Here is a 21,994-nt window from a genome sequence, read left to right on the forward strand (position 1 = left end):
AAAGGGATTATGGTATCCATTAAGGCTGTGGATATTTAAAGGTTACTCTGATAAAGCCCGTGCATGGATCAGTAATTGTATGGTGATCTCAACAGTCTCTGTCTGTCTTTTCTTTTGTTTGTGATTGTTTTTCCCCCCTTCAAATACAGGAGCTGTTTAAGAGTGGGCATTTGGCTTCTTTTAAGAGAAAGTGAAATTATATCAATCTATGAATTGTTTCTTTTCATCTGTCTTGCTTCATACGTGATATTTCATTCTTGAATGCCTGCTTCTCACCACTTCATTGCAAGGATCTCATGAAATGGACTCCCTTGAGAAGGGGATCTTGCATGATCTTTCATGTTCTATGTATTTCTACTAATATTTATCATACAGCTTATTAACCTTTGTCTGTCTGGAACAGGCTGCAAATGAAATATGGACTTCTGAATTTATCTTACTGTTTACCTCATTTGTTTTGCTTTCCTTGTGCAGGTTGTATCTGAAAATGCTAATTACCTGCGAACACCAAGAACTCTTGTGGAACAGAAGCAGAACCCCACTGTAGGTATGTGGTCTAAAAAAATTGTATTCCAAGCCTTAAACTCACTATTTTGCACATATGTAAAACTCTTCAGTGGTGAAAGCATGACCAAATGCTATGCTTTAGTTTTTGTTTTAATTGTATACTAATTCAGAAATGTTGAGTTGTACAACTCAAAATATACAACAGAGTTTTGATAAATAAATAAGAAATAGCCTTTACTTTTGTTTTATATCCCTTTTGAATGCCCACAATATATACTACTTAGTCCAAATGCCAATGCTAGTTTTTAATCTTGTATTCTATAAGTTAAAATCATAACAAGTCTCAGTTTAGGAAGGAAACTTTATTTTTCCAGTTGATAAAGATGGAAATATGCTATTACGTACAAAAATAACCTTCTTTTCTGATTTAAAAAAATTAAGTAGGGCGTGTTTCAGACCCTATCTGGGATTATTAATTTTCCTTTTGATTATGGAAAACCAAAGCAAAACCAATGCACAGTTGGCAGGGTTACTCATTAACCTATAGAACACTATTGGGTCTTTGCTAACACTCAAGCAAAGCAACATTAAAAAAGACCTGTCTAAACTTACTTGGTTTTAAGCTCATTGTTGATAAATTATATGAGGTTATGGCATATTATTTTATGTAAATAGCTGTCTAAATAGGTTTAATAAAAGCATAAAGTTTCAATCATGTATGTACTGTGATCTCTATACTGAGTATATTAGCTGTCTGTTGATGCCTACCTACTTGAAGATCTTTCTTTAGTTAATTATAGCTAATGTTACTATAATTATAGCTCATGTTGCTATCTTTTACTATTCCCATAGTACCTTGTCAGAAATATATATATATTTCTCCTTCTTTTTTGTATTATACTGTATTAGATAGAACTTTACTTAATCCTTACCCAGTGGTAAAAAGTTTTGCTTGGGTGTAAAGACTTTTTCTACAAATTAAGCATCAATTTATACTGGCTGTGTTTTATTTGCTAATAATGTGTTTCATTGGGTTCTTATTAAAGATTATAAGTCATTTAAGTATTACAATTTAAACTGATTTAGGCCTGGATGACCTAAAAGGAATTGTTTTTTTACCTGATCTTCTCACGAATAAGTAAGCTTTGCTTTGCTTTATTTAATAACAAATATTGATAATTTTAAATTCATGGGGCATTAGAAAAGATTCTTTATTCACACATATACATCCAAAAATATTGATTTAATATGACTTAATCTGGCTAGGAAGGACTATGGCCTACTCATACAAATTGATTGACAGAATTTTTTATAATCCTAAATTAATTTTTATGATAGTGTTTTTAATACTCTTAATATGTATATATCTAATTATTGTATGGGCATATTATTTTCCTCGAAGACAACATTTTGTCCAGTGTTAAATACACTCATTTGTACAATATGATAAATAGTGGTTTGACTGTATTAAAGTTGACATTACAAGTGAATTGTGAGCCTATTGAAGGCACTGCCAAATATGTATGGTAAGAGCCATGTTATTGCATGCTGCATGAATTCCCAATGTGAATGGAAGAACACCCGTTGTTGTATGTATTTTCTCTAACTCCCATCAGGGTCTCACTGTGCGGGCCTGTTTAGCACCTCGGTGCTCGGGGGTTCTTCAAGCGCACCTAACCTACAGGATTATGCTCGTACTCATCGTAAAAAGCTGACCTCTTCTGGCTGCATAGATGGTATGTGCACACATGCACACACAGATTCATACCTACACCCACGCACACACCCATGAGGATACAGTATTTCACAAAGGCAAACCTAAGGCCATTGACTGAATCAAGTGGAATCCTAGCATCCTATGCCTCAATGACTATCAGTGCTCTCTTATTACCCACAACTTGGACCCATGTTTCATCAGTTAATTATAGTTAGACTGACTTACTTGTTCAAAGAGTAATTTGTTGAAATGTGAAATTTAGAGTTGCATCATGTGTATTAATTATTCTTTTAGATAGTTGATAAGCCATATTATAAAGAATAAATCTTTCTTTGTTTTTTTAACTTTGTTCACTGTTAATCCTTATTTTACTTATTGATATTGATCTAATCAATAGAAGAAAACATCATATTGGCAATATTTATAAAAATAAACATAGGATGAGAGTATTTTAGAATCCCTAGTTGAAGGAGATCTCTCACTACTGTTAATATACCTTAAGTTTTAGTATTTAGAATGTGAGTTTTGTTTTTATTTTTTCAGTTACATGAGGCTCATGGAAAGTTGTCCCTTTTGTTAATTATTCTTTTCAGGGTTAGCTTTATTTAAAACATTTTCTTATGCATCCACAAATTTACTTTAGTAAGAAACACATGGATTTTTCAGAATTGCCAGCTCATCCTGCTTTTCTTTCTTTTGTATATTTCATTAAATACTTTGCCTCTATCATCAAGCCATTTTACTTCTTTTAACTAGTGTTTGGCTTATTACCTTCTCTCATTGTCCCTTCTGCATGTCACTTAATACTAACCTCCTTATATATTTGTTTTTCCCCTTTTTTTAAGTGTCCTTCTTTTGGTAGCTGTTACGAATTTCAGGTACCTGTTTTTCTCTTTCTCAGACGCCACACGCGGTACTGCTGTTAAAAGGTTTTCTATCTCATTTGCTCGACACCCAACCAATGGTACGTTTTGCTTTTATTTTAAAAGATACTCCCCGCTTCGTTCTTTTTTTATTTTTCTTTTATTTCAAAATTTGGGATAAACAGTATCATTCATTTCTTCATCCTTAATTTCAATTGGCGTACAATTCCAGCTTACAATTCACCCAAAGGATTGATACTGTCTGGCTCCCTTTTTCAGCTGTAATATACACAGTAATTAACACTACTCATCAAACTTTTAAATGAACACAATGATGATGAGTCTTAATACTAAATTAAAATTTCTGAAAATTCCTTCTAATTTCTAAAGTGATCAGCCTACACAATTAAAAAAAAAAATTAGTATTCTTTATTCATAATAATTTTAATGGTTTTTTTTTTATTGTTCCTAATTTCTTTTCTGATCACATGGTTGTTTTATTGAGCTATTTAACAGAAATACAGAGCCACACTCAGCAAATCGCCAAATGAGATGTATCTTTGAGAAGTTCTTAGGAACCAAGGGATACAGATTTCACTGTTTAGCATCATTTATCTCTGGCTCTTTGTCTAAAGCAAAACCCAACTTGGTCTAGAGCACTCCTTCAGTCTCATCCAGCATTCACTTTGTCCTCACGTAGCAATATGGTTTGCTGTTGTCAAGCAACCAATTCCTTTTGGCACCACTGCTTTTTGTTAAAATTTGGAGAACCACTGATAGGAAGAAGACTAAGCTTAAAAAGACTAATTGACTCTGGAAAGTCAATTCAATTAAATTGAGTTTTTGAGGCTGAACAGGAAAGTGTTTTGTGAACATTATTTATCTACTGAATCATTACACTGTTACAGCTTTTTTACATAGAGCTTGTTCTTGTGGGGCAAGAGGGAATGTTTACTGATCATTTTGAAATAATTCAGGATTAAATCATTTAAAAGAAAACATACAGGTTTTTGCTGTTATCCAGAATAAAGGTATTTTTATTCCTGGAACTTTTTTTCTTTTTAACTGCAAATAAGTCTTTCAAAAATTCAAGTCAGATCTTTCAAAAACTGTGAAACTACAGGATTGAACACAAGTTTATAATCATTCTCCCCTTCTAGATCCTTTAACAGCATACCTAAATAACAGTGCACTATTACTTCCTGAAGGGTGGTGTAAGATCTCATCCTCAACAAATGAAAATTTAGCCTTAAAGCTTAATGTGCTTTCCCTCAATTGTAGCTGTCTAAATGCTACTTTTTGAAGAAAAAGATCCTTATTTGATACAACTGCAACTTCTAAAGAACCCGCATGCAAAAGAACCGAAGTCACAAGAAAAAGAGAAGTCACAAAATTCTAAGAAGAGACGTTGCAGGTTTAAGACTGAATATAGTTTTTGTGCAGAATACTTGTGTTCACAGCCAGTATTCCAAGTTTTATATAGGAGAAATCTGTGTTTGCTGAAGCTTTATAAAAGTACTTTTGTTAAATTTAACAGAAAATAAAATAATTTTATACTTCTTTTGTTTAGGCTTTTAAAGAATGTGAACATTCCACACATTGTGAGACTTAATGCATATAAAATGCATTCTGTTCAACTCTAGAATTATTTCTTTTGGGTCTTTTTTCCTTTTTTTATGCTGTGTTGTGTTATCTGTCCTATGAATTGTCATTTGACTCTTTCATTTTTTATTCTTGCTAACTTTCATGTTATTTCCATCTTAATACATACCATGGACTTACCCCTGCCTTCATCTTTAGTTCAAGGAACGTGGTGAAACAAGTTATCTTCTGAAAGCACTTTACCTTATTTTCTGGGCCTCTGTGCAGAACACCTATACCTCTATAGGTGCTGGTTCGTTTCCTCTGTGGAATTGCTAGGCTTCAGTGGTATGTTTTCATAGCTTCTAAACATGGCAGCAGGGTGGCTTTGTATATTGCTGCGCTAACCCTTTCATTGTGCATTAAAGGAAATGTTTACTGGAGATAAATGGGGTGGGGGGATGCTGTCCAAAAGAACTCGATTGTCGTAATGCAGGAAAATGGTTGTTATGGAAGGCTTAAAACATTCTAAGGAAAGATTAAAAAAACCACATTGCTAATATTAGAGCACTGCAAAGAAAGGGTTTGCGCTTATTTGCATGAATCTTATACTTTAAAAAATGTAGTATTTGTGTAAACCTAATTTCTCTAGTGCTTAATTTAGGTGCTTTAGCTGCTATTATGGTAATATAGTTGATGGTAGTTTTGTATAGTTGATGGTGGTATATGTACATTCTTTCATGCTTTGATTTGCACCTGAAAATCAAACATATCGGTTTTGTAAATCCTTTGGCTATTTTCATTGGAAGATTAAATTCTTTTTAACCAAAGTTTTCCTATTCCAGCTAAGAATTAAGCAGGTCTGGGGTCAGTATTTTCTTCCATAATTAAATGAATATGTCAGTGTTAAAATGAGCACATGCCTATTGAAGCAGACAGTTTTGTAGTCCATTTGAGTTTAATATTTACTTTTTAATTAATAACATTAAACTTTATGTAAAACTTTAAATATCAAAAACATCTTCTTTGTAGGAAAATCTGTATTTTTGAAAGAGTAGATACAGAAAGACCTGTTATTTTTGTTGTATATGAAAGCAATTTTAAAAGCTATTCAGTTGAAGATAGTATAAACGACATTTTTATAGAAAGCAAATAACCTATATCTATTTGTTTTAAAAGAAAAATGTATATTTAAACATTTTTGTTTCACTGATGGTATTAACACAAATCTGCATGGTTTGTTTCTTGAAATTTTTGTATTTCTGTGCCATTGTTGAATGCAAACATATATGTATTTTGTATTGCTTTTTATTTGACCTAACTTTACCCAGCTAGCAATTTCTAATAAAAGAATGATTGTTAATTCATTCAAGATAGGTGAAATATGTTTTGGAATTTTAATTTCAGCATAAATAAATGAATGTTCTTTTGGGGTCACATTAGAGAGTATTATTGGCCTTGATAAGACTAGAAAAGTATATAAACTCTCTCTTGGCAAGTAATTACATAATTGTTTTTTAACAAAAAGTTGCCTTAAACTCCTGGCATCAGGGACCCATCATGACATCAGCTTATTCGCCTCTCAAATAGACCTGCTTTTAAAACATTAAAAACTGAAAAAGTGTATTTGTTTTTTCCCCCCAGGTTTTCTTCCTAAGTATTATTTTTGGATTTTATGAAAATATAGGATGAATTGTGTGCATGCTGTACTATGTGATTACTTTAAAGTGAAATCTCTGTCACACCTTGTTCCAACCCTATATCGCATAGCATCTGGTGTCATGACTTCCGAGATCCCGTGTGGTTGCATGTGACAGACTGAAAAGACCGAACTGTCCAGTTCTAAGCAGTGTTCTGCTTCCTTTTTAATTACTGATTTTTTTTTCAGTATCCAACTTTTGTTTTTGTTTTTGTTTTCTAGGCTTTGAATTGTATTCCATGGTGCCGTCTATTTGTCCTCTAGAAACTCTTCACAATGCCCTGTCTTTAAAGCAGGTGGATGAATTTCTTGCTTCTGTTGCTTCTCCATCAAGTGAAGTTCCACAGACGACCCCTGAAATTTGTAGGAAAATTATTATTATTTTATTTGGGGGATGTAGATAATCTGAATATAAAAATAGTTACAAAAACATAAACTCAAGTATTAGTAGTGAATAGAATTTTAGGAGGGAGAGGGGTATAAAGGAACATAATTTAGAAGTCTTTGTTGTAATATGTAATGTACCACATTTTTTACTCCACTCAAAACTTTTTTTTTTCCTTTACAAAAAGGGAAAAATATCCAAAACCCAGCAATAGATATCAACGTAATATAGACTCTGGTCTTTTTATTTTTTTCATCCCTATTGTATGTCATTTTATAAATTTAAAAATTGTAAAATTTCAGTCTACATTAACCTGCACATGCATACATGCCTAGTCACCTCACCACTTTGGTAAGTACTCAGATGGATTCAGACAGAGCTTTTGACTAAAGAGAAAATTAAGACATTTTTTCAAATTGTGTTCTTCAGAAAATATTTTGAAGAGGTTAGTTTGTGTGATAAAAAGGGAACTGTGTATTATATCCTACCTCCCTTAAAAGAGGTATAGTTGCATCAGCTAAGGTTCTTCTGTAAGGAAACCTGTGTACCCTGAATTTCCAAAACTTAGTTTTTGAGGAAACGTTTCTTTTGTAATTCATTTAAACATCATGCAGTGCTCTTCTGAGGAACATCATTTTGGGAAATGTTCAGGGCCTCCGTTGTAGGCGTGAGAAGTCAGCTGAGCTGGGATCCTTCACACGTTGGAATCTTCAGTGTAGGAAGCATGAGTTTGGGAGAGAGTGCTCTGCTTCAGTTAAGAACCTTGCTGGTTCTAGTCATGTCTTTGAAAAGCTACAGACGTTCTGTGTATGCCGTATTCCTTTTTGTAAGGAGAATGCTATAAATATGTTTCTCCAAAGAATGAAACGGGGTCTTGGAATGGAAGCCACTCTCATGTCTTGCTGTTAATCTCCTTCCTTTCCTGGGCCACATGTACTGTGCGAGAGAACTGTGTTCTATCCAGATGGTGCCCCCGCGACCCTGCAGTACAGCAGCCTCTCCCTTCTCTTCCACTTCTGATGGTAGAGGTCAACTTTCAATCTTTCATTGAAACAGTGTGGTGTGAATGTTCTAAAATATTTCACTTTAGGAATTATTTTAGGGAAGTAGGCTTTAATTTCAAATTTTGCATATGGAATATATGAACCTAGAGTATACATCAAAACTATTTAGAATTTAGAAGATTTTCAAGGAATGATTTAAAGGTAATAGCAGCAGTAATAATGTGTTTGTTTTGGAAAGAGAATTTTGGTGGAATCTTTATAAAAAGGTCATTTTTGAAGGTTTATTCTGTGTGGCTGTAATTTTATGATGGTTTTTACTTGTGGTTAGTGAATTCAGTTCATCAGAGTGTATATTGAGGTAAATAAGTGAAATGAAGAATATTAAATTCCTTTTCCAGTTCTAATAAATTCTCTTCTATATCATGATTAGAAGTTGTACCACGACCTACCTGGCTCTCTTAAATTTTCATGCCATCACTTTAAATATTGCTAATGCAGTTCATAGAATTGGGTGAACCTTAGAATTAATCTGGTTCATTGGTCTTCATCCTACTCCCAAGAGGTTTTGGAAGCTCCAGAAGAAAGAGAAGGGTGCTGAATGTGTCTGTCGGGGCTGCTCCAACCAGAGTATTGGCTTGGATCCATTTTATTTAACGTTTTATTTGAGAAAAGATTACTGTTTAAAAAGAAACTTCAAATGACACTATTGAGGAAATCAACTAGTTAGTAATCAAGGAAGACTAAAACCTAGGTTTTCTCAAATGTATGGGTTCTTTTATTCTTTTTGAATATTGAAATAGGATGCAAATTATGATAGAAGTATCTGAATCTTGTATTTTATAATGTAACTGCGGAATTAATGTTTAGTAATCACAGTATACAGGAGTGGGTCAAAGTAGGTTTACAGTTGTTCGTATGGAAAATAATACAATAATTAATAAATGATTCATGAATAAACTGTGTTTTATGTACTCACAACTGTAAACCTATTTTGCCCTACCCAGTATTTACATTACTTATGCCTAATTCCCTTACTTGTCAAGTATGTAGCATCATAATATAGAACTATATATATTGGTGTAACAGAAAAAAAATTATTAATCTTCTGTCATTACAAAAGATTTTTTCCTCACTCAGGACAAAATTAAATTTGTGGTAACTAGTAGACGGCTTGTGATGAGGTTCTGACAGTATCAGACCGAGGGAAACGGTGTGGGAATACCAACGGGATACGTTAGAGATGGGAGTGAACACAGTAGGGTAAAAGGGGATGCAGAAGGAGCTGAGCAGCGGTGTAGTGCTTTATATGATGTGTCAGGGACTTTGGGGTCACTTGTATATTATTTCATTATTGACTACTTTGACCTTCTGCCACTGAAATTTATATTCATCCAGGGTAAGTATCAACCACCAAAGGCACTTTTGTCAAAATTCACCCGCATACTGATTTTTTAGATATACACTGTTCACTGCAATCAGGTCCTCCCCCCAAAATTGGAAAAAAAGTAAAATCTTTTTTGTTTGTTTTATTTTTCATTTAGAGTTTACATTCAATATTATTTTGTATTAGTTTCAGGTGTGCAGCATAGTGGTTAGACAGGCATATACTTCACAGATGTTCCCCCCGATATATCCAGTACCCACCTGGCACCATACATAGTTATTAGCAAATCTTTTTTTTTTTCCCTCAGTTTAACTCCTCACCTCTCTTTATTTACAAAACCACAAGCTCATGCCAACAATTATTTCCCAACTCTGGCCTGTTCTTCCTCAGAAGGCTGCATACCTAAGAATTATCTCTACTTTTCTTTTTCTTTTCTTTTTCACTTCTCTCAATCTTCCTACCTTGCTCAGAGAGAGGGAAAAAATCTTTAAAATTCCTTTGCATGAAGATAAATCTTAGCTGGGTAATATAGGACGACAATGTAATTTATTTAATTACTTGTAATCTAGTTAGTTTGTTCTTAAATATGATAGTTTAAACCATTGTATTTATAGATGAACTATCCCTGAATCTCGATGTTTTTGAGAGAAAAACAGTTTGGGCCTCTGTCTTATGTTACCAGGCAGTAAAACTGTACTGTCAGCTTTCTGTCATCCCGTAAGAATCTGAGTTTCTATCCGGGCAGGATAAAATTGTCTGTTACTGTATTCTTATTGCCATTCCTTGGGGAATACTGTCAAATGCCTATTGTTTACAATACAAACAGAACATGTGTTTGGCTAAGAACATGAGAGAACTTTTTATAGGAAAGATGGATTTGCTGAATTTACTCTGAAAACCCTGTCTTGTCTGTTTTTCCCTGTTATTGTGTATAGTCATAAGGCCACTAAACATGCATAAGAAATTTTCTAAAATGCAAAGATAGAATTGGCAGGAAATACTGAATTACCACAGTTGTTGTTTGTTTGTTTTTTTGTTTTCAGCTTCACATTCCAGTCCAGCTATGAGAAGAAGAGTAACTTTAAATACATATACACCTACGAAAATCCTCCCAACACCACCAGCTACCTTAAAGAGCTCTAAAGCAAGCAGCAAACCAGGTTGGGCATGTGTAATATCATAGATTCCGTATAGCAGTTAGCTTGCTTTTTAACTGTGTGATCTATTTTAAGTAGGATCATTACACTGTAGAAGTTATTTGATCCTGACCGTTAAAAATTTTACTGTAGCCCTGGCTGGTGTGGCTCTGTTGATTGGGTGTCATCCCATGCACCATAGGGTTGCTGGTTCTATTTCTGGTCAGGGCACATGACCGAATTGCAGGCTCATTCCTGGTAGGGGGCATGCAGGAGGCAGCACATCGATGTCCTCTCACATCAATGTTTCTTTCTCTTTCCATCTTTCTCTCTAAAAATCAATAAAAGTATTTTTTTAAATCTTACTGTAGCCTATTGATATATAAGTATTTTTTCTCTGGTAATTGTCTTCTCCCCCTACTTCTGTTAATAAAATATATTTCACACTCATACATTTTTTCAAACTAATTTATGGACTGTCTTCTGCTGTTCTGTTGAGCTTAGGCATCATTTTAATCATTTTATGTGAAAGGGGTTTTTATTTTGGTGGGGGGGTGGGGTGGGTGTTGTAACTCTTGTCAGTGTTCACTTTTACCTGTCATTTTCATTCTGTTGTTAAACCCATCTAGTGAATTTTTATTTCAGATATTTATTATTTAATTTTAGACATTCTTTTTAATTCTTCATAGTTTTCCTTAAGATGTTTTCTATATTTTTACTCATTATAAGCGTAGTTGCCTTTGTTCTTGAGCACAGTTAAAATAGTCGCTTTAAAGTTCTTATCTATTAATCTGGCTGACTTTAGGATTAGTCTCAATGAATTGACCCATTCTCAAGGAGAAAGATGTTTTTCTGTTTTTTCATATATTGAGTAATGTTGGATTATACCCTAGACATTGTGAATGATAAGTTGTAGAAACTTTGGACTCTGTTATTTCTGTTATGTTCCTCCAAAGAGTGTTGGGGTTTTTTTGTTTTGTTTTTAAGCAAAGTTAACCTTGACTGAACTCAGATTGCAAACTGTGTCCCTTGAAGTGGCTGAAAGTTCCACTGTCGCTTCACCTCTTTCGGCCTTAGCTGGGCTTGTTGGAGCTTACTCTGCTCGTACCGTAAATGTGATCAGGGTTTATACAGAGAATTGGAGGCTCTCTGGGATTTCCCACCTGACTTTCCAGCAGCTGTAGGTGTCCTAGTACTCATCTTCTGGTTCTCCATGCTAGTGACACAGGGTTTTGTGTTGGAGTTTTAGCCATTCCACATGGTGCCCACTGGATCCTGTCCTTGGGCCAAAAGCTTTAAAAAGGGTGGGGGTGGGTTTGGGGAACATACCATCTCATGATGTTCACTTCTTTCAAGTGTTGATTTTTTTTCCAGTCTATGCCTGCCTTTGTTCACTCTTCAGTGTCTTCATACTGTATCCAGAGTTAATACTTACTATGTGCAGGAAGATTGGTCTGACATGAGCTTACCAGTTGGTATACAAGTGTAACTCAGCTTAGAATTGCTTTCTGGTGACTCATTAGGGTTTGATGTTGGTTTGCAAGTAAAGGATGAGTCCTTAAGCCAAAAAATTTTGTTCTTTCCTAATCTTTTAGCTTTTTAAATAGGTATGAATTCAATTTTAGATATGTTAAGTTTATGTTTCCTGTCGGATATCTATATAGAGATTTCCAGTAGGATACACAAATCTCGAGGTAAGGGAAAGGCCTGGGCCAGAAGTATGAATTTGAAGGTTGTTAGCACAATAGATGGTAGTGAAAAATGATGGAATAAATTAATTCCCCAGGAAGAATGTAGAGTGAAAAGAGAAATGTGTTTTGTGAACACAGCCCATTGACATTACTTTTCAGTATTGGTGTTGAGTTCTAAAAAGTAAAAGGTTAAAAATGATCTGTTGAATGTTTATAATGTTTCATTTACATTACAATTATAATATCAAGTGTATTATTCTGTCAGCAGTGTTATTTAAATTTAGATTGCTTGTGAAAATCTAAGCAATAGTTTTCTTTTTCTTGTTTGTTTGTTTAGCTACAAGCGGACCTTCTAGTGCAGTTGTCTCTAATACCTCATCCCGGAAAAAGAGTATACCTAGCAAAACAGAAATGCATGAACTCAAAAAAACCACTGGGAAGAAGAAATAAAATCTTAGCAGGAGCTGGAAATCATTATACTTACAAAAATCATGTGTTCCATTAGAAAAAGACATGTGATAGATCCTGGCTAAAAACTGTCATAGCAAGTACTCTGTGTTTCTTCTTATACAACTCTGTATTCATTTAAAAATATGTTAAATCTATAGAATTCTTTGTATATATTCAGGTAAGAAACTTTTGCCATGATCTGGAAATGTTTAAAGCAATGTTTATTAGCATTTTATGAGTAGCAGAACTTAGGGTGATAGAGGTCTGTCATTCTTAATACGATGTTTACCATGTGCCTGTGGTAAAGACAAGGAGCATGAACACCCAGCCGGCCTGTACTAGTGTGGCACCAGTGTGGCTGTTTGACAACCAGTCTGTGGAGTGGCCTCCATACACACTTTCATTATCATGGGATTGTATCTTGGCTGTGAAACCTGTAGCTTGGGTTGAAATTTGATGGTCAGGATTACACATTTGAGACTTTTACAAAGTACGTTTCCAAAGAGAAATCATTGACCATTTAGATTAGACACCATCCTCCCCCACCAATTGTTACAATTACATATATGCTGCAATATTTAATAACTGGAGTTACAGGATATGGGTTATTTTTTCAATCTGTGTTTTGAACTTTTTTATTGTGTGTTATTTAAAATATTACATACACAGCTGGGATATCTATACCTTTATGCACATAAATTTGTATATTAATTTGTAGAAGATATTTTCTTTATATATTTTCTTACCATAAGGTGCTTTCATTCATCAGGAAAATTTTGCTTTATAAATTGGCAAGAAAGACATCCTTAGAGTTTCTTTTTTTAAGATCTATAGTTGACAAGTTTATAAATGTAACACTTATTTTCAGAGTTTTTTTAAATCCAAGGAACTCAGTTCAAAAATAGAAATCATCAATATGAGAATATCTGAATTCTGTAGTTAGTACATATTATGTATAGCACCTGTTTTTACTCCATCCTATCTGTAGTGTATCAGTTGATCTCACTAAGGAAACTTAAAGATTGAGCATTTGACATAAATGCTTTTTCAATTATTAGATTTCAAAGGGAAATTGAGATTATTGTGTTGTGATTTCATCTGTGGTGTGAAACAATATTATCCTTGGTGCTTTTTTCCCCTCTGCACAAATAGTTAATTATATACCACTTGAAATGACTTAAACTGTAAACCAAACAGTACAACCCGATAAGAATTCCATGCATTGCCAGTCAGGTAACTTAAATTGTTAAAGCTTTAGCTTGAAGCTTATAGTTAAAAAATTATTGAATTCTCATATGAATGCAACTTTTAAAATTCTTCAAAAGAGACTCTCCTAACCTGAAATCATCATATATAAACTGACTTTTAGAAAATAATCATATTACATGTTAGTTTTAAAAGGTACGAGATGTGAAAGTCACAAATATATACAATTATGTAAATGCATATACTTCCCGTGAATGTAAATGTATTATATGGAGATGTGTCTTGTAAACCGTTGAATGTACCTAAGTTGTTTGTATGTGAAAATGTGGTTAATGTGCTCATAGTGGGAGTAAAGAAACTACTTTTATTTTTAAGTGGAACTGAATTAAAATATTTTATTTCTAGAATCAGAGCGTGACTTATGGCAAATTATTTATTTCTAAATATTCTTTATCCCTTTCCTTTTAACTTTCAAAGTAGTATGAATGAGGGGAATCATTTTAATATTAAACAATGCTTATCTTATATAATAAATAAAATTTCTTATATACATCGTAACATTTTCTAGAAATTAATCTAGAAACTTCAGTACAACTCACTTTTTCCATTGTTATGTAAGAGCTATGAATTCACTGCAGTTACTAAACTCAGTAATATTGCTTTGTAGAGTAGGCCGTCTTATTTGTAAAAATCTTAGTATCATTTTCCAAAATAAACAGTCTTCTATGTTACAGCAAGATAATATAGCTATCACTATTCAGTGGAAGTTTTACTGAAACATCTGCTTCTCACTTGTTTCTGACCCTGGAAGATGTGTTTTTTTTCTTGGTAAAATACTAGAATATACTTTTTTTTTGCAGCCTAATCAATCATCCAAGCAGCAAAGAGATGAGAGAACCCACCTTGAGGAACTGTCCCGTTATCCTGGGATGTTTGTCTTCACAGTGCATTCTTCAATTTTTCACCCTTAAAACCCTATACCTGAACTCAGACCTAACTTTGCCCTTGAATCTACCACTGGCAGATTCTGCTGTCTGGTTCTAATGTGTTTCTCAACTACTATTAAATGTTTGGGGAGTATTATACCAGTCTTGGGTTAAGGAAAAAAGTGTGCTGAACACATCCTTGGGCTTCCTCGAGCAGGAAGTGGAGACAGTAAAGGGGCAGAGACAGTGGCAGTGTGCTTAGCCTATGCAGAGAACAAAAGGGCAGAAATGGCAATTAGAAAAGTTAAATGTGTAACTGTTCAAGAAATATCTAAAACTCTTTAGACCAGGGAAATGTCACCCCGAGTTCCCTCCAGGTTCTACTGACTGATCTGTGTGTCCACTTTAATCTAGTTCCATGCCAGTTTGAACTAAGATTTTACTTTTTTGTCTTCTGTTTGTTCATACTTGGAAGAAAGTTATTGGTCTTTCCTGGTGTGCTTATCAAAGTTTGCTTACATACAGTGTTCATTAATTACTTAGTGTAGATTGCCTGTGTTATTCTTCATCAGGTTGGGATTGCTTCTGTGATGGCCCAGCAGTTCCCTCTCTAGTTCCTCTAATTCTCTTTCCCAGTACAACAGCATTCTTGCCCATGGGAACAATGCTGACTCCTGCAGGAGTCCGTTGTGATAAGGACTCCCAAGGAGAAGTAGCTCGCCCTTTGTACAGAATCGTGGGTACCATGTAAGTTTTCATGATATGGGTCAAATTTTTGTGGAAGATCCAGTCTCTATTTTAAGAAAATGAAGGACTATATGAAATCTATTTATTTTAAACTATATAAATTATATCTCGATTAAATGTATTTAGATTATTTTATAATATTTTTCTTTTTTTAATGTGTTTTTATTGATTTTTTTTAGAGAGAGAAATATGGATGTGAGAAACATCAATCGGCTGCCTCCTGCACGCCTACTACTGGGGATTGAGCCCACAACCCAGCTATGTGCCCTGACCAGAAATGGGACCTCTCTGTCCATGGGGTGACGTGACGCTCAGTCTACTGAGCCACACCAGTCAGGCTATAATCTTTTTCTTAAGTTGAGAGAGAGGTAAATTTAAATGTCTACTTAGGGAATTCTCTCAGTTTCTTCTTTCACTGTGGTTTTTGCTTTACCTTTTTTCTATATAGTTTGTGGCTATGTTTTCTGTTGCATATGAATTCATGACTTTTAGATTTTCATTGTGCGTTTTCATTATAACTATCTTTTTTAAAAAAATATGTTTTTATTGATTTTAGAGAGAGAGAAACATTGATGTGAGAGAGAAACATCAATTGGCTGCCTCCTACACACCCCCTACTGGGGATCGAGCTCAAAACCTGGGCATGTACCCTGACCAGAATCGAACCAGGACCTCACAGTCCATGGGATAATGTTCGATCCACTGAGTCACACCAGCTGGGCAATATAACTATCTTTATTTTGTCTCTGGGATGCATTTGCCCTGGAATTTAAAATGTCAGACATTAAAATTATGATTTATGTTTTATTTTAGCTTGCATTGCCTGATACATCTTTCTTCATCCTTTTATTTTTTATACTATTTGTGTCACTTTATTTAGGTATTTCATTTTAATATATAGTGGGTTTTGCTTTGTGATTCAATTTTAGGATCCCTCTTATTTTATACATTAGTGTGGTTTATATACAATATGTCTTTGCTTCTGTTTTTATTGCCTTTTTACTTCTTTTTTTAAAATCTTTTTGTAAAAGAACACTTTTCATTGCAAGTAAGAAAAACTCCAAGTTGAATCTGACTAAGAACCTTAAGGAAATTTATTGCACATTTCTGAAGGTCCAGAGGTACGGTGGGCTCCAGCCACGGTTCCATCAGCCATAACGTCAAGGGCCCAGGTCCTCTCCTCCAGCATAGTACAGCTTTACCCCAAGGTTGCTTCCCTCATGTTCACAAGATGACTGCCAGTGGCAGTCAGAGCCATATGTATTCTTGTTCGTGTCCACTACTACAAAAATTAAGGGAACTTCTCCCTCAACCATGGAATAGTAAATATTGTTTATACATTTGAGAGTGTATTTTTTTCTCTTTATTTTATTTTTTTCCATCACTATTTATCCCCCATGCCCTCTTCCACCTCCACCAACCCCTCTCCCTCCCCCCTGCAGTCGAATCACCACTGTTGTCCTTGTTCATGAGTTTTCTCTTTTTTTATTTCTTCTTTTGCTCCACCTTCACCAACACATACCCACCAAAGCTGTCTGCCTGCCCTGTATCTATGAGTCTATCTATATTTCTGAAGGAGTAACATTCTTTGGGAGAATTCCATGAACTTATGGGTTGGAGCTAGTGCTGGGGCCAGGTTCCCCAAAAGCTTCAGTATTGTTGGTATTTGGGACCAGAGAATTCATTGTGGGAGGCTGTCCTATGCATTGTAGGATGTTTGGCAGTATCCTCATGCCAAGGAAGTCAATTAGGACAATGAGCCAAAATGAAAACAAGTCTTTATTCACTTATGTGATCAAATATGCACCAGGCCAAGGAGAAAAGCAGTGCTGGCTCCTCACGGTGCCATTTTCTCCCATGGAATGGCACTGGCAAGGGTCAATCAAATGGCATGCAGTGCAGAAGAGAATGAAACAAAAGGTCCCTGCCGTTTTATGAACCCAGGAGATGGAGCGGGAGGTGGGGTGCTGGAAGAGGGGGAAGGGCTAGGGCTAGAAGTGGAAAACACTGAGTTAGACTGAAGAAGAGTGACTTGGTCAAGGCCTCTCCCCCATATGGAGGTCTCAGTGAAGACAGCTAAAAAGCGTGTCAACCTCTGGAGTTGCCTGGGCTAGGAACACAGATATGCAGGCTCAGAGGGGCGACTCCTTGGCTACAACTCCCTTGGAAGACTTCGAACAGCTTTATCCCCTGAAGCCTTTCAGGCAAAGCCTTTGTAATTGCCTGTAGTAAGGCCTGAAAGATCACGCAGAGGATTTTAATCTGGAGTCAGTCACTCAAGCTGACCTCAATCCTGCATGCCAGTAGCAACCCCCTAAACGGTAGGAATCAAAAATATCTCCAGACATTGATCTATGTCTCCTGGAGGGCAGAATTCACCCCCAGTTAAGAACTGCTGCCCTAAAGCATAAGATTATATGAAGAAAGGATAGATATATGACCCAAATTAGGGTTCTGATAGGAAGGATTGGGGAGATGGAGAACAGGTAATAACAATATACACAGTACACTGTACTTTTATTATATAATCTATGTTTGCTATAGTTTCCTCTGTTCTACTAGTGGTTTTCTTGACTATAATTTTGAATTATATGTTTAATTTTTTTAGATGCCATTGACTCCTTGCTAATTGAGTGATGCTCAATTAATGTATTTAATACTTCCTTCTGCTTTTCCCCTATGGCTGTTTTAGCTGATTGTATTGTTTCCTTGGTCCTTGTATTTAACTTTATGCCTATAAATATGTTTATGCCTTTATTACATGCTTATCAATTTAAATGCTATATTTTGAACCCCTGGTTAATCAAGATGAAAAAAATCACTGCACTTTATCTCCTCTTTACCTTCTTTTAATTTAGTTTATCACTCTCTGTATTCCTTCTGATGAGGCATCTATTTCTGGACTGGCTTTATTACTCCCTTTTCTTTCTTTTCTGAACTCTGTTAGCTCATATTGTGTTCCCTTTGGTTGTTTTGCCATGGTGTTCTGATCACCTATATAAATCTCTTTATGGACTGTTGGTTTCCTTAAATTCTTTGAGTTATGATCATATATCTGGTCACATATTTCATGTGCTCCGTGGATTCATTTTTTTCTTTTGAATGGTTTTATCTGTCATTGTTTCTCCAGTTTCTTTCCTTCTTTTCTTGGAGTACTTTTGTGTGAATGCTATGTGGTTTCATTCTCGATTAGTATTCATCTTCAAATGAGGCAAGTTTTTTGTGGCTCACTATTTGATATAAACTCACAGGGCGGGTAGGGCAGCACTGTGGGCTAGCAGTTCTCCCTGGGTTACAGTGAGCTGCCTATGATGAGATTATGGTTCTGAGACAGCTGTTTTAGCCTTTTATTCTTTCGCCTTTGGAGTCTCTTTGCTCCGCTCTGTCTCAGCTACAGACTGCTTCTTGTGAATGTGACATGTCTGCATTTCCTCCTTCGGCGTGGCCTCTCCTGCTACTCCTTGGCACCAGGCGGTATCCAGAAAGTCTCCACTGCAGGCGGGCACTCCCCCATGCCCATTGTTTCAGACGAGAATTGGCGTTGCCCCTCAGATTATGCCATCTCTGTTGGAGTTTTGTTCCAGTGACTGAGAGCTGAAGATGTAAACATTCTCTTCAGACATCTTCCTGTCTGGCCTTTCCTCTCTGTCAGCTCTTTCAGTAGGTTGTGGTTGAGCTTACAAGTGTCTTCGAGTTTTGTTGAAGACAGTGTGTACTTGTTTCATATTTGGGGTTAATTTTTTATTGGGAAGTGATTTCCTCTTTGTTTTCCAACTGGGCATTACATCTTTATGTTACTATAACAAGAAGAAAAAGGAGAAGCCCAGGTCTTCTCAGCACAGTTATATTTTTTAAATGAAGTTAATACCAGTCTTGCCTGCACTAAAATGTTGTCAGGATTAAATAAAAAGATAATTTGGAAACTGTAAAGGGAAGAACAAAGTTGAAGCATTATGTGTATTCTTTTGTTGTAATAGAGTTGTATGTAGTTCAAGTGACAACCAGGGCTCTGTTTTCAATGATATTTCAACATTTTTACAGTCAAGGATGTCCTAGACAGCTCCCAGTACTCTTTTATGGTTGCTCTTGTTGCCATGGGAACGGCCTGCCTAGTAACAATCTGACAAGCCAAAAAAAAAAAAATCAAGGTTATTCTGCCATCTTTTCCACTTAAAGAATCTTCAAAATAAGACAATAGAGTAATTCATAAAGCAGGAATTTTTTTTAACAAATAAACAAAAATTACAAAATCTCCTATTGTGTGTGGTGTGAATGGCACATTGTATGGTAATGGATGTACAGTTTAGACACCCATCTTAAAGTACTGATAAGAATATATCTCCATGAGGAAAGAAGACTTTCTTTACCATTCTATGTAAGGTGCTTCAGGAGTACTTGATATATGGGAGGATGATTTTTTTTTTAAAGAAAATAATCAATGTACCTTCTGAATGTTCTTTGCTACTTTTAAAAACCATAAATTTTTCTCAAGCTAGCCAATGCTGAATAGCAGTGATAAAAGCAGATGATGGATGGATGGATGGATGGATGGATGGATGGATGGATGGATGGATGGCAGGAAAAAGGAGAAAAGAGAAAGTGAGGCAGAGAGAATAAAAGAACACAGACTTTACTATTGTGAACACACACATACACACATACACACACACACACACACGATTGCTGATATGAAGAAATTGGAAACCAAATAATTAAAAACTATCTCTTTCACTATACATAGAAATGATAATTTGTCCTATAATGCCTGGCTCAAAATTGACGACAACAAAATGAGTCCTGGGGCCCTGGCCAGTGTGGCTCAGTTGGTTGGGCATCATCCCCTGCACCAAAAGGTTGCTTGTTCAATTCTAGTCAGGGCACACACCTGGGTTGCAGGCTCAATCCCCAGTATAGGGGGCTGCAGGAGGCAGCTGATAGATGTTGTACTCTCACATCAGTGCTTGTTTCTCTCTCTCTCTAAAAATCTTTTTTTTTTTAAGGAGACCTACGAGTTCCAAATGTTATAACCCACCACAATTTCGTATAACTGATTTTTCATTGGTCATTTAGGAACATTTTTGGAAGTCTCATATGCCATGCCTACCTCCCTAGTGGGATAAATGGAAAAGCCACAAAGAGAGACTAAGCCACACAATAGTCCTCATATTGGAAGAGAATACAGTCTGCTCCATCTTTGGCAACAAAATTTGTGCATGTAATGGCATGTATATTGAGCTCCTGGTTATAATGGTTTTATCTATACTTTTCAAAGCCTCTTCAGGAAAGATCAAAGTCATTGCTATAAAGGGTATAAAAAGGGACTGGGAGAAAGGAGACCTGGGGTTGAATCTCAGTTCTGCTACTGGGTCTGGGAGACTACAATGCTCCAGACTTCGCTAGGCCCTTGTTCCCTTATCTCTGCACCTACGGGCCACTTCACCTCAAAATATGCATGAACTTGTTTTTCCTTCTCTTCCTCCTCCGAACTCTAGACCTTTAACCATTCCTTCTATCACTCACTCTTTCCTTCATCATAGTCTACAAGTGTTTTTTGAACACTAATTAGGTAGATAGCATGACTAAAAAAATGAGTCAGTGGACTGATTCCCATTGCTATTCCCTCTTGTTCCCCAGAAGCTCTTTTGAGGAATTTACTGTTAATGCTACAATATTTAGAACCACAAGAAAAAAAAATTATACTCACTATCAATCTGGGTGGTATATATAGCAGATGACTGTCGGGAAATTTTTCTGTGTATAGATTATGTTTCATATGCATTATTACCCTTATCTGATTGGTTGTTTAAACTGACATCTGTAAAATGGTCATCTGGGTTCTGACCTCTCTTTTACAGTCTATAATGTTGTGAGTCTAAGAAAAGCCTCCCTCTTGTTACCTTCTGCCCTGTATATTCTGACTAATGCTGCAACCACAGATACGTATCTCTCTTACTTGATGAGGAAGAATAGACCTGCTATAATGTTATCATAATACTTGGTTATAACTAATTTTGACCAAAAAAAAGAATCATCCCTAGAAAACTAGAGTGACCCATAGGAATCAGAGGACTCATATTACAGGAGGCTACTACATAAGCAGGAAATGGTTTGCCAATAAGGTGTGGGAATTTGGGAGGGACTTATCTACTCAAAATAACTCACCTACTTGTTAGATCTAGTATCTAAAATGTCAACACTGAAGATCCTATGGGAGAAAAGAAATTTTAAGAAACCTTAGTGTATGGTATAAGTTGGTGATCTAGTTTTATTTTTTTGCATGTAGCTGTCCAATTTCCCCAACAGCATTTATTGAAGAGACTCTCTTTTCTCCACTGTATGCTCTTGCCTCCTTTGTCGAATATTAATTGTGCATACTGTTTTGGATCAATTTCTGGGTTCTCTGTTCTGTTCCATTGATCTGTATACCTGTTCTTGTGCCAGTGCCAGTCTGTTTTGATTACAATGGCTTTGTAGTATAACTTGATATCTGGTATTGTGAACCCTCCCATTTTGGTCTTGTTTTTCAAGAATGCTGTGGCTCTTTGGGTATTTTTTGGTTCCATATAAACTTTTGGAGTATTTTTCAGATCTGTGAAATATGCCGTTGGTACTTTAATAGGTATTGCATTGAATCTGTAGATTACTTTGGGTAGTATGGACATTTTAATGATGTTGATTTTTCTAATCCATGAACATGG

General features: G+C 35.5%; 1 protein-coding gene across 7 annotated transcripts in view; it reads left to right on the forward strand.

The window, feature by feature from the left end:
- Positions 1-13,117, forward strand: part of PPIP5K2 (diphosphoinositol pentakisphosphate kinase 2) — a 73,810-nt gene extending 60,693 nt beyond the window's left edge. For 2 of the 7 annotated variants that reach the window (XM_036278997.1, XM_036278998.1), the window contains exons 24-29: positions 475-547; positions 2,124-2,243; positions 3,126-3,188; positions 6,590-6,730; positions 10,184-10,300; positions 12,305-13,115. In XM_036278997.1, the coding sequence (XP_036134890.1) occupies positions 475-547; positions 2,124-2,243; positions 3,126-3,188; positions 6,590-6,730; positions 10,184-10,300; positions 12,305-12,417 (627 nt within the window). In that variant the 3' untranslated portion in view covers positions 12,418-13,115. Of the gene's footprint in view, positions 1-474; positions 548-2,123; positions 2,244-3,125; positions 3,189-6,589; positions 6,731-10,183; positions 10,301-12,304 lie in introns of those variants that run through there. The other 5 variants (XM_036279003.1, XM_036279001.1, XM_036279004.1 and 2 more) reach the window with 4 other exon arrangements.
- The last annotated feature ends 8,877 nt before the right edge of the window (positions 13,118-21,994 follow it).

This window comes from Molossus molossus, unplaced genomic scaffold, assembly GCF_014108415.1.
Source record: "Molossus molossus isolate mMolMol1 unplaced genomic scaffold, mMolMol1.p scaffold_m16_p_3, whole genome shotgun sequence".
NCBI classification, from domain to species: domain Eukaryota; kingdom Metazoa; phylum Chordata; class Mammalia; order Chiroptera; family Molossidae; genus Molossus; species Molossus molossus.